This window comes from Corapipo altera, unplaced genomic scaffold (assembly GCF_003945725.1).
Source record: "Corapipo altera isolate COAL_440 unplaced genomic scaffold, ASM394572v1 1b, whole genome shotgun sequence".
Classification (NCBI taxonomy): domain Eukaryota; kingdom Metazoa; phylum Chordata; class Aves; order Passeriformes; family Pipridae; genus Corapipo; species Corapipo altera.
In genome coordinates, this window is record NW_020884881.1 from 13,457,829 (window position 1) to 13,468,632 (window position 10,804).

The window sequence follows — 10,804 nt, forward strand, 5'->3', positions numbered from 1 at the left end:
AAGAAATCATGAACTATACAGCCCTGAAAATGCACATTTTTGACCCAACAGCTGGGAAATACTGCTTCCTCAGAGCAACTTTTTAACTAAGAGAAAAAAAGGACTGAAAATAGTGGGGAAAAAGCGGGTAGCTAAGTACATATCATCAGCAAACCTTCAGTTCTTCAATTATTCATGTCCTTTCTTTCCTTTATTCTCTTCTCCCATGTTTTTTCCTATTTTTAGTATTCTTAATATATAATATCTTTCACATTAAAAGCATTTGCGTCACTTCTCTTTGTTCTTTCCCATTTGTAATCCATAGTAGGAAACGAAACACTGCTGTCAAGGCTTTAAAAAGAATTAAAAAATTGTTTTCTCTTTCACCTGTTACATCATTACTTTTGCAAAGCAGCTCTCTCTGCATCAACCTGTTGTGCTTCCTTGTAAATGACCTAAGTCTTGCTTGCACTTTGATTCCATTTCAAAGGGGAAACATAACTATGAAGGATGGACAGGCACTATAGATTATTTCTACAACGTTTCAGTGGAATAATAATGAGAAAAAAAGAGAGCCAACAGCAAGTAGATTGTGTAGAGCATGAAAACGTTGATGACTAACATCATACTCTGAATTACTTTATCATAGTTATAGTTATAATTAAAGTTATATGTTTCATTGCTGACAATTTCTATTATCATTGCTGGCAGTAAAGGTAAATTCTGAAGGGAATTCGCAAAAACAGACAGGGGACAAAATAATTTTTATGGAAATATCACGTAATCTTACCCTAAAAAGCTATCTAGACTTTTAGTTAAAATTATACATAATCTTTTTATACACTGGGTTATATATTTCCTTCTCATTTTAACCCAGCAAATCCTATGTAGAAGATATTTTGTAATTAGTTGTGCATGATAACCTTAACATCTCAATAAGAAACCATAAATAGAGGAGCTCAAACACAAGAAAAGCAATGACTTGAAAAGCCCGGGCTTTGTATTTAGCTACTCTTGCTTCTACATGGCACATCTTTATAAACTGGAAGATTTTAAAAGAACAGTAAGAAAATATTTTAAAAGATAATTTTCCCTACAATAAAAGACCGTATTTATTCAGTTTAGAAGATATTACGTGGTTATTCTACACTTATCTTTGTATTCCTTTCTTTCGTATAACAGTGCTAGCATCCCTTTGAGTCTTTCATAATGGAACCGATACTGAGAACTGAATCCAATTATAACAGCCCACCAGCAGTACTAATTGGTGAAAATGCATTGCTCCTAATTGTTGTAAACTCATCCTTCTGCCCAGGATGAACGACAGTAATAAATTCTATCCAGCGTTAAACAATAAGGGAAGACTACCATTAGCACTGTTTTTCTTATGTAAAATGCATTGAAGTGAGTCATCCACTTAAAAGTTACCTACTGGTAGCTTTAACCCAGATTCGGGGACTAAGGTAAGTGCTTAAAAAAACCCCTCAAACAACCAAACAAAAAGAATATAAAAATAATGAGGTGAGAGAGAAGAAAAAGGAAGAAAACACGACCACAGTGCTTTGCCGTGGATTTTTTTCCCGATATGCTGGCGAATCTCCAATATGATGTATCGGCTTCTTTTTGCCTTTCTTTCATTGCATCATTATTATGTGATCTTTGCACTGCTCTGGGCAACATTTTCATGCTAATAACTCCGCAGTGCTTCAAAGATTTCCATGTCAGGGCCAGGCGAGGCACCGAGCTGCGTGCACCGAGAGCATCCCTCAGCTCTCGCGAAGGTATTTTTGAGAAACAACGATCTGCAAGGCCAAGCCTGAAGGGATCAGTTCTTCAGTTGTGTGGCTTTCAGCGAGCAAAAAAAGATCCTTCGGCGGGACCCACGCGTGTGCACCCCCGGACCCCGCGGCACCGGGAGCCCCTGCGGATGCACTGGAGCGCGGCCAAGCAGGAGGGAGCCGGAGCCCGGGCTCGGAACTCCCAGCCCTGCCCGCCTGCCCTCCTCACGTGCCGGCCGCGGAACGGCAACAAAATCCGCCTTTCTGCGTGGATTTTAATAAAATTGCGAAAGTTTCCTGGTGGTTTTGTTGTGGGTTTTTGTTTTGTTTTGGGGTTGGGTTTTGTTTGGTTTTTTGTTTGTTTTTGTTTTTGTTTTTTTTTTTTGTAAATAGTGTTAAATCTCCATCCAGGCTGAAATAACCTCTGTGGGAGGAAGGGGCGGACTCTTTGTAACTCGAAACTTTCTTCTCAGCAAGGATGACCTGACGGGGTATATTTGGAGCCGGGAGCCGCTCCGGAGCGGGCTTTCCAGGCGAATCCTTTACCTCAAAAAGTCCTGCCGCCGGCCGTCACCGGGGCTTCTCCCCTCGCGGTGACAGCCCCGGCGGGACCCTTCGCTAGCCTGACTCTTTCCTAAGCAAAAGCTGTCGAAACCCTGCAATTTTCCCCCACCACCACTTTCTCCCGGACTAACTTGATTTCCCTTTGTACTGTCGCTGTCCCCGGCGCCGAGGAGCGTCCCCGCCCCAACCGCGCCCCCGCCCCAGACCCCCGGACCCCGGCGGGACTTACGTGGTGGCTGAGGGGAACGGTCCCTCCGAGGAGTGGTTCATCACCAGGGACTGGAAAAGTGTCAGGCTAAAGACCAGCAGCCAGCCAGCAGCCATCTTCCTGATCGAAGATCGATCCTCCTTTCCCAAGTCGGCGAGACGGCAATAATAATAAATTCAATTATCGCGTGTGTGGTGGTGCGGGGGGGCTGTGGTTCTTTAAAGCCTCCTCCGCTCCCCCCCCACCCGCCCCCTCGCAGGAGGCGCAGCCCAGAGATGCGCGGAGAAGCGAGAGCGCGGCCGAGGGTGGGGAGGAGGAGGAGAAACGATGGAGATCTGTGGGTGGAGTGGGGAAAGAGACGAAATAGAGAAAAGGGAGAGAGCGAAAGATACTCCACTCTCTGCTACTCCAGCAGCAGCTCCACCTTCGTCTGATCCGCCGCCATCAGCGCTACTTTTGTAACAGATCCTACTCCGCGTGTTGTGTGTGAGCGTCCGTCCCTGATTTATTCCCCTGATTGCAGAGCAGAAAGAGGAGGAGGAGGTGGAGAGAGGCAGGCGGGGTGGCGGCTCCTGAAAGGAGAAGAGGGAAGAAGGGGAGAGAGTTGGGAGACGGGCAGCTTGCTGCCGGCTCCTGCTTTCCCTGCCGGCAGCGAGGAAAGTCGGGGCGGGGAGCGGGGGCGGGCGCCGGGCCCTGTGGCGGCCGCGCTCCATACAAGGCGCCGAGGAACTCCCCGGGCCGGGCGGCCCCGGGGCCGCGGAGCCGCCGCCCCGCCCCGCGCAGCCCGCACGCTATTTTTAAAACCGCTTCGTGCCTTATTTTAATTCCAGCCCCCTCCTGCCAGGCTCGGCAGCAGCCGCCGCCGCACACAGACCGTGTGCCACCAGTCTGGGCTTTGCTTTAAATAGATGTTTTATAGATGTATCTATAAATGCCAGCGGGAGCAGCGCCGCTCGGCCCCGCGGGTCCGGCCCCGCCGCCTCCGCCCTCCGCGGGGTCCCGTCCCATCGCCGCCGAGTCCCCGGAGCCTCCGGAGACCGGCCCGGGGCGCATGGCCGGGAGTCCTCGGGCTGCGCCCCCGCCCCGCCGCATCGCTAACCCAGATAGTCATCTCAGATCCCTCTGGAAATCCAGGAGGACACGTTCCCTTTCCCGTCCTCTGTTTTACCCATGTTCACGTACAGCAGTCTCTGTGGCAACTATACATTCTCAGTACAAATGGAGAAAGTAATCCAGCGAAATAATTCTTAGCTTATTTGATAAAGCAGTTAAAAGTTCAGTGACCAATTTTATTTCGATTTGGTTTTTTTTGTTGTTGTTGTTGTTTTATTTCTTTTTATATGCTTACATATTTATATTTAATTCTGGCGCTGTATTTATATTTTAATGTATTTAATTGGTTCAACAGGTGAAAATGACAGAGCAGACCCAGTATTCATATTGGTTTTACATCCTTTGTTTTAAGAGTCACATCATCTCGAATGTATTAACTCACAACAATTTCTGTAAAACAGAGGAGTGCTCGTCTCCATTTTAAAGATGGCAAAAGGATCAAAGCTGAGATCCACAAATGAAGAATTGAGTATTCGCGTTGCCCGGGCTCAAAGCCAGCACGATATTTCAGTTGCAATCTGTAAAGCATGCAGTCACTCATCTACATTGTTTCTGGATTGGAGCTGACACTTGATGGCTGGTGGGAAGAACTCCCAGTTGTCTTCACGTATCCACCTACCTGTAGGTACGTAGGATTCAGGGTTTGGATGCAAGTCTGAAATAGCATTTTCTAAAATGATTCTGCAGCCTGTAGAATCAAACAGTCTGAAAAGTATCTTTAGCCCAGCTTTTGTAGGTCTCCATAGGCTTTATAGTTTTGCCACCCGAAGTGGCACCACTTTGCATATTTAGCTGTAACTGCTCACCTGAGTACCTCTGCTTCCCCACAGGGGTGCGACAGGCAACTGCAGAGTCATGGGCCTGTGACACGAAAGTTCTGCTTCACACAGGATGTACCATGATGAGATCCAGGGTAGAAAGAAAATGTTGGGGAGTGGTTTAAAGGTTTGGAGAAATGCACGGAGGAAAGTGGGGGGGGAAATGTGAACTAGTTCAGGTCACACAAGACCAGGACAAATTTACTTCTTAGAGTGTAATTTAAGGCATCTCCTTATTCTTGGGCTCCCACACTAAGGGTAGCATTATCAGTGTCACAGAATCACAGAATATCTTGAGTTGGAAGGGATCCACAAAGATTGTTGAGTCCAACTGCTGGCCCTGCACAGGACACTCCCCAAGTGTCACACCATGTGCTGAGTGTACCATTCAAATGCTTCTTGAACTCTTGTCAATTTTGGTGCTGTGACCACTTCCCTGAGGAGCCTGTTCCAGCACCTAACTACCCTCTGGGTGAAGAACCTTTTTCTAATATCCAACCTAAACCTCACCTGACACAACTTCAGGCCATTCCCTTGGGTCCTGTCCCTGGTCACCACAGAGAAGAGATCAGTGTCTGCCCCTCCTCTTTTCCTCTCTAGAAGTTGTAACTACAATGGGGTCTCCCTTCAGTCTCCTCTTCTCCAGGCTGAACAGACCAAGTGACTTCAGCTGCTCCTTACACAGCTTCCCCTCAAAGCCCTTCACTTAGTTGTGGCCCAAAACACCTACAGTCTCACAGTAGGCAACACAGTGAAGGATTAACACTCTGCCAACACCCCTCCAGAATAAAAGGGAATGCCTCACCTGGCTCCTTACCTGTTTGAAGGATCAAGCATATACCTGTTTCATCTCTTCTCAGTAGAAAGTGTTCATGTTCAGTTCTCAGCTGTGTTGCCCCCAGAGGCCTGTTCAGCAATCCAGGGACACTGACCTGGGAAACAGGTGCTCTCCTGATAGAGAACCCACCAGAGTGGGCAACCAACATATGTTGGTCTGGGCAAGAGGGGGTGCAAATGACTATGCAAACACACATGGAAAATTGTTTCAGGAGGTGAGAATAAGCTAGACCACCCTTACTCAGGTGTACCATTTCAATATAACATACAGGAGACCAGATCAGAGAATGATAATGCAAAATAATAAGTAGAGAAGTAGAGGGTTACACAGGAATGTTTCCTTCATCATTAGTATAATTTTCTGTAAACCTACACTTCTGATGCTTATAGAGCTTCTTAGAGCAGTAATTATAGCTGCTGATGATTCCAACAGCAATAACACATGGCTAGCAATGGAACTGTGCAGTGCATGGGTGTGTACCTAGTGCTGTAAGGCCTGGATTGTGACTGTTTCCTCAGTACTAATATACTGAACAATAGCTGGAAAGTGAAAAAGATGCTAGAGAAAATACTTCTATGTTTTAATAGACCAATATTCAAAGTTTCCATTTTACTGTGCTATTTAAAACTGTATAACAAGACCTTCTGCAAACTAATCCTACAGTGAATGCTGTAAGTGAATGCCTGTGGAGCTCACTGAAATTCAGGGAAGAAAGAGAGAAGTTGTCTACATGTGGCTTCAGAATGGAGAAGAAATACAGAGGTCCAAACAAGCTGATTGAGGTACAAAGGAGAAGCCAGGTCTGGAAAATGGAGCTCAGCAAGGTGTGGCATTCATGGGAAGATTTGTGATCTACAACTCAAGATCAGCCTGCAAGCTTTACAGGATTTACAAGAAACTTGAATTGGAGCCCAGTTTTGAGAAAAGGTGGACTCAAGTAACAGTGTTTCTGCAAAATGAAGTGAGACTGGAAGTCAGGTCTTGAATTTTTGCCTTTTTTTTGAAGCTGAAACTTAGGAAGCCAATGCCACCCTGAAGCATGGGGAAGAAAAGAAAGCAGGACTTATTCCATGAGCAATATGTTGTTTACTAATTGTTCACCTAGTTATTTATGGCTTAAAAATTCATTAATATGACAGTTATTTAATAAAGATGCAGAATATTTAGAAATGGTGATCTCATCCTAAAACCATGTATGGATATGAATAATTGAGCTGAAATGAGTTCCCACTTACTTTGTTTCAACAAAAAAGTATGATTGAGTTAAAACATAGAACTAACAGAATAAAGTTCTTGATATGTCTTCATTCTCCCATAATGCAGGGAAAAAAAGTACAAATGTAGTTTCATCATGAAATTTTAAAAAGCCATTAAAACCTCCTAAACAAGCAATTTCTTTACGTTTGATGAATAAACCATTTTCTTAAATAGTCACAGTGTTTTAAATACATAGCTTGTATATCACAGCAATGTTGTCCTGCAGATATTCTTATAATTTATCTGCATTGAGATTCCTAAAGATCTATTACACCTGACAAGTCCTTTTTTTTAAGCACTTTAAAATATAGTCTTGAATGACAAACAAGGAAAGTAAATCTTTCTTTATTCTTACTTCATCCCATTCTAAATTTATTGCCTGTCATATCTGACCAAGACCTTTCTGTGAAGGAGCACAGGAGCGACAGGTATTGATATAATGAGGCATCTTACAGACAGTTTCTTTGCAGCTACCTGGTGGACTTGGCAGGGTTAGTTTTATGGTTGGACTCTATCTTAAAGATCCTTTCCAACCTAAGTGATACCATTATTCTATTCTGTGATTCTACTGAAATTACTGGGAATCTTTCAATTGACCGTGGTAGTCTGTATTTCAGAAATAAAAATTCCGATTGCAAAACTACAAAATTTAATTGGCAGCAAAGTCTTCCTCTCAGTTCATTTTATCAGTAAAAAGTATTAATTCATGATCAAGTCTTTCTCTTTTATTTCCGTTTCTGGATATATTTTTTACATTTTCATAAATAATTTACACTGTTGCAAATCTAACGTAAAAGATGAGAGCAGGGTCTTCTGTCTCTTAACTACTTTAAAAAACACCCAAATATGGTAGGTTAGAATGAGAATCAAAGTTTTATTAATTGAGTTTTATACTGTATATAAATTCACTCTTCAGTAATCAGCATTGTCAGAAAACTTTTTGAAATCAGTGACAGTTTAAGACAACATACACAGTGATTGCAGCACTTGTGTGAATAGATAGCACACAGTTACGAAGTGTCTTAAGTGTCTATTGCCGTCGGGGAAGGGGGGTGGGGTATAGGCAGTAAACCCTTTTCAGCAGTGTGCTGAGTACGTTTCACCTTTGTGGCTGGGGTGACATGAACTTTGCTAGGCAGAACCCACAGATGTTATTGGGTTCAGCCAAAATGTACTTGCTGAAACAGCGTAAAAAAAGTGTGACGTGGTCTGTATGGATGTTCAAAGAAGAGCAATGAAGCTAGAGAAAGCTCTAAAGCATAGATCTGACCAGGATTAGCTGAGGGAGGTGGGGGTGTTCAACCTGGAGAAAGGAAGGCTTATGGAGACCTTATCACTCTCTGCAACTATCCGAAAAGAGATTGTAGACAGATGAGGGTCAGTCTCTTCTCATGAGTAACAAGCAATAGGATAAGGCGAAATAGCCTCAAATTGCACCAGCAAGGGTTTAGACTGGATATTAGAAAATATTTCTTCATGGAAGAGGTTGTCAAGCACTGGAACAGGCTGCCCACAGAAGTGGTGGAGTCATCACACCTGAAGGTATGTAAAAGATATGTAGAGGTGGCACTTAGGGACATTGTTTACTGGTGGACTTAGCAATGCTTGAATGGTTTAACTAGATGATCTTACGAGTCTTTTCTAGCCTAAATGATTCTGTGGTTCTGTGATAATCAATGCCACATACCAAAATACCATTTTGTTCCTGGCATGTAGTATCTTTTCTATGTCTGTGTTTTATATAAGGCAGAAGGGGGTAATCTTACTGAATAATTCTCATTCTGTTTGCTTGTGTAGGACTGACTAGAGAGTGCAGGCAGCCTGATCTCAATTTCTAGTTTCAGGAGGAAAAAAGCTCTTATTGAAGTCTGCACCAGATGGAAATGCAGAACCCAGCCCATTGCAAATGAGATGAATTGTTTTACATTTGAATTTGATATAATTTATATTGTAAAAACTTTGTGACCTACATCCAGCAGCAAGATAGTCAACACTGCTTTGTTCTCACCCTTGCTTTTATTCATATTTGAGTAAGCATGCTGGATCTGGTAGCAAAACTTTCACTACCTGATATAGCAGTTTACATTTTTCTTGTTATTGTCAGATCTTAGGAAAACATTCATCCTAATTCTAGTCATGAGAGCAGGGATGTATACATTTTCACACTGGAAGTTTTTTTGTTTGTTTGAGGTTTTTGACACTGCAATTAAACCAACAATAATTTTAGAATAGTTTAATATTGAAGCTTGGAGTCCAGCATAACATATATTCTCCCAGTGAATACCAAGAAAAATATCTTAAAGCAAACTACTGGGCATCTTAAACTTCATCCATTGTGATGGTTTTGCTTGGTGTAGAGTTGATTTTGCTTTCCTAATGTGTGTGGCTTTTGCTTTACCTATTGATCTGTCTTTGTCTCAACTCACAAGTTGTTTTCTCACTTTTACCCTTCAGATTCTCTCCCACATCCAAGTGGTGAGGAGTGAGTGAGCGGCTGTGTGGGGCTGAGTTGCTGGCTGGGGTTAAATCACAGCAGCCATTTCAGGAGAAAGCATAATGGAGAGTTTAGTCAATTATCACTGGTCTTGGTACATCTACACAAGAACACTGTAGCACTTTGTGGAGATGTTAGTTTGGTTCTGGAAGGCTCTATGTCCATTGTAGTATAGTTATTATGCTTCTGAGTTTCAAAGGAAAATTATTTGTTGAAGAATCACTGTGTTGTATTTCACAGTGTGATGTAGAAGTGCTCATTGTAAATCTCATATTGATGTTATGACACTATTCACAGAAAACTATAAATGCCAGGAATCTTGCTGGAGAAAACTCTCAATTACAAATGTTAAACTGTGGTATGTTCTGAACTTGTAAAGAAATATAACTTCTAAGATCAGTCTTATAGAAATAACATATGTTAAGGTTGTAATAAAGTGACATAATATTTTTGTACAACCTTATCTCTCTTCTATCTAACCCCTAATCTATTTTAACTTAGTTTATTCCATCCCTTCCATTGACTTTAAGCAGATATAGTGCTTTCTTGAAACCCTCTCTCTATATATATATATAGAGAGAGATATTTCTTCTTTCATTTCCTAAATCAGACATTTTTCCCCCATCTTTTCACCCCATAAGATACATTCTTACACCAGTAAGTGCTTTTCTAAACAGAAGAATGTAACTCTCCTCAAATCTGGTGTCTTGCAACTTTAAAGGACTGAAAATGATTCACTAACCCAATGGAGGGGGAGAACAGACACTATGAGATGGCAATCAGAATAATCATAGCAAACCACTTTCAGCCAAGTGGAGTGAAGTCACCTCAATATCTCATTCTTACTTAACTTACTTACTTACAAAAGCTGCATTCAGAAGTTATTGCTGATATTTTACTTAGCAATATGCCTGCAAAAGAATGGGTGCTGTTGTGCAATCCAAGCACAGACACTGCTTTTGGAAGTTCAGCAGGGTAAGTTAAAGCTTAGGAGGAAGGTTGTATCAGATTTCCTTCTTTTGGAACCTAATTATTGCTGTTCCCATTCTGCATTTGGTGAGATACATATGGACTGCCTTAAATGAAAAAAGGGTTTCCTTTTGTCTTATCCGGTTGTAGTCAATGGGCACAGACCAGCATCTCCACAGAATGGTTCATCTTGTCCTAAAATACGTTGTTGAGATGGTACCCTGTTTGATTCACTTTATAAACTAGAAGGGAGTGCAAAAGTAACTTAGAAGGAATATTGGGAAGGGAGATTAAAAATAGTTAGAATGAAAGACAATAGAGGAAAAATAAGAACAGGAAAGTAAATATCAAGAAGGAAGGGTATGCATGCGGAAATGAGGATGAAGCTATATATGCATATTGTAAAAGGAAGATAAAATTTTAAAAAGGAAATAGATGACAAAAAGTAAAGTGAAACAGGAAAATTAATATGAGGAGGAAAAAAGTGATTAGGAATACAAGACAGTAAAGGGAAGGAAAACTGCATGCTGAGAAGGAACTGATGCAGTTAAGTAGGAAGGGTAACAAAGAAGAAAAAGGGGAACAAGAACACCAATAGAGGTTTGGTCTACACATACTGATGTGCACTTGTCCACGTGTTTTTAAAAGATGGAAAATTAGGAATTGTAACAGTAAAAAGAAGACAAGCAAGTCTTTTAGTGTGCCAAGGGAGCACACAGTGGGCTGACACAGCTTTGCCATGTGCTGGATCAGAGCCAGGTGGCCCCATTAGCTGGGGTCAGGCAC

The 10,804-nt window shown here is 42.2% G+C and overlaps 1 protein-coding gene and 1 long non-coding RNA gene across 4 annotated transcripts in view; one reads left to right on the plus strand and one right to left on the minus strand.

The window, feature by feature from the left end:
* CACNA2D1 (calcium voltage-gated channel auxiliary subunit alpha2delta 1) overlaps positions 1 to 3,166 on the minus strand; it is a 383,720-nt gene extending 380,554 nt beyond the window's left edge. The window contains exon 1 of one of the 3 annotated variants that reach the window (XR_003527084.1): positions 2,551 to 3,166. Coding sequence is in view for 2 of the 3 variants with exons in the window: in XM_027639551.1 (XP_027495352.1) it covers positions 2,551 to 2,645 (95 nt within the window). In the remaining variant the exon portion in view is untranslated. The remainder of the gene's footprint in view (positions 1 to 2,550) is intronic. The other 2 variants (XM_027639551.1, XM_027639552.1) reach the window with 2 other exon arrangements.
* On the plus strand, positions 2,926 to 9,504 carry LOC113945435. Its single transcript, XR_003527086.1, has 3 exons — positions 2,926 to 3,015; positions 3,938 to 4,267; positions 8,353 to 9,504. It is a non-coding gene; the product is annotated as an uncharacterized LOC113945435 (long non-coding RNA).
* The last annotated feature ends 1,300 nt before the right edge of the window (positions 9,505 to 10,804 follow it).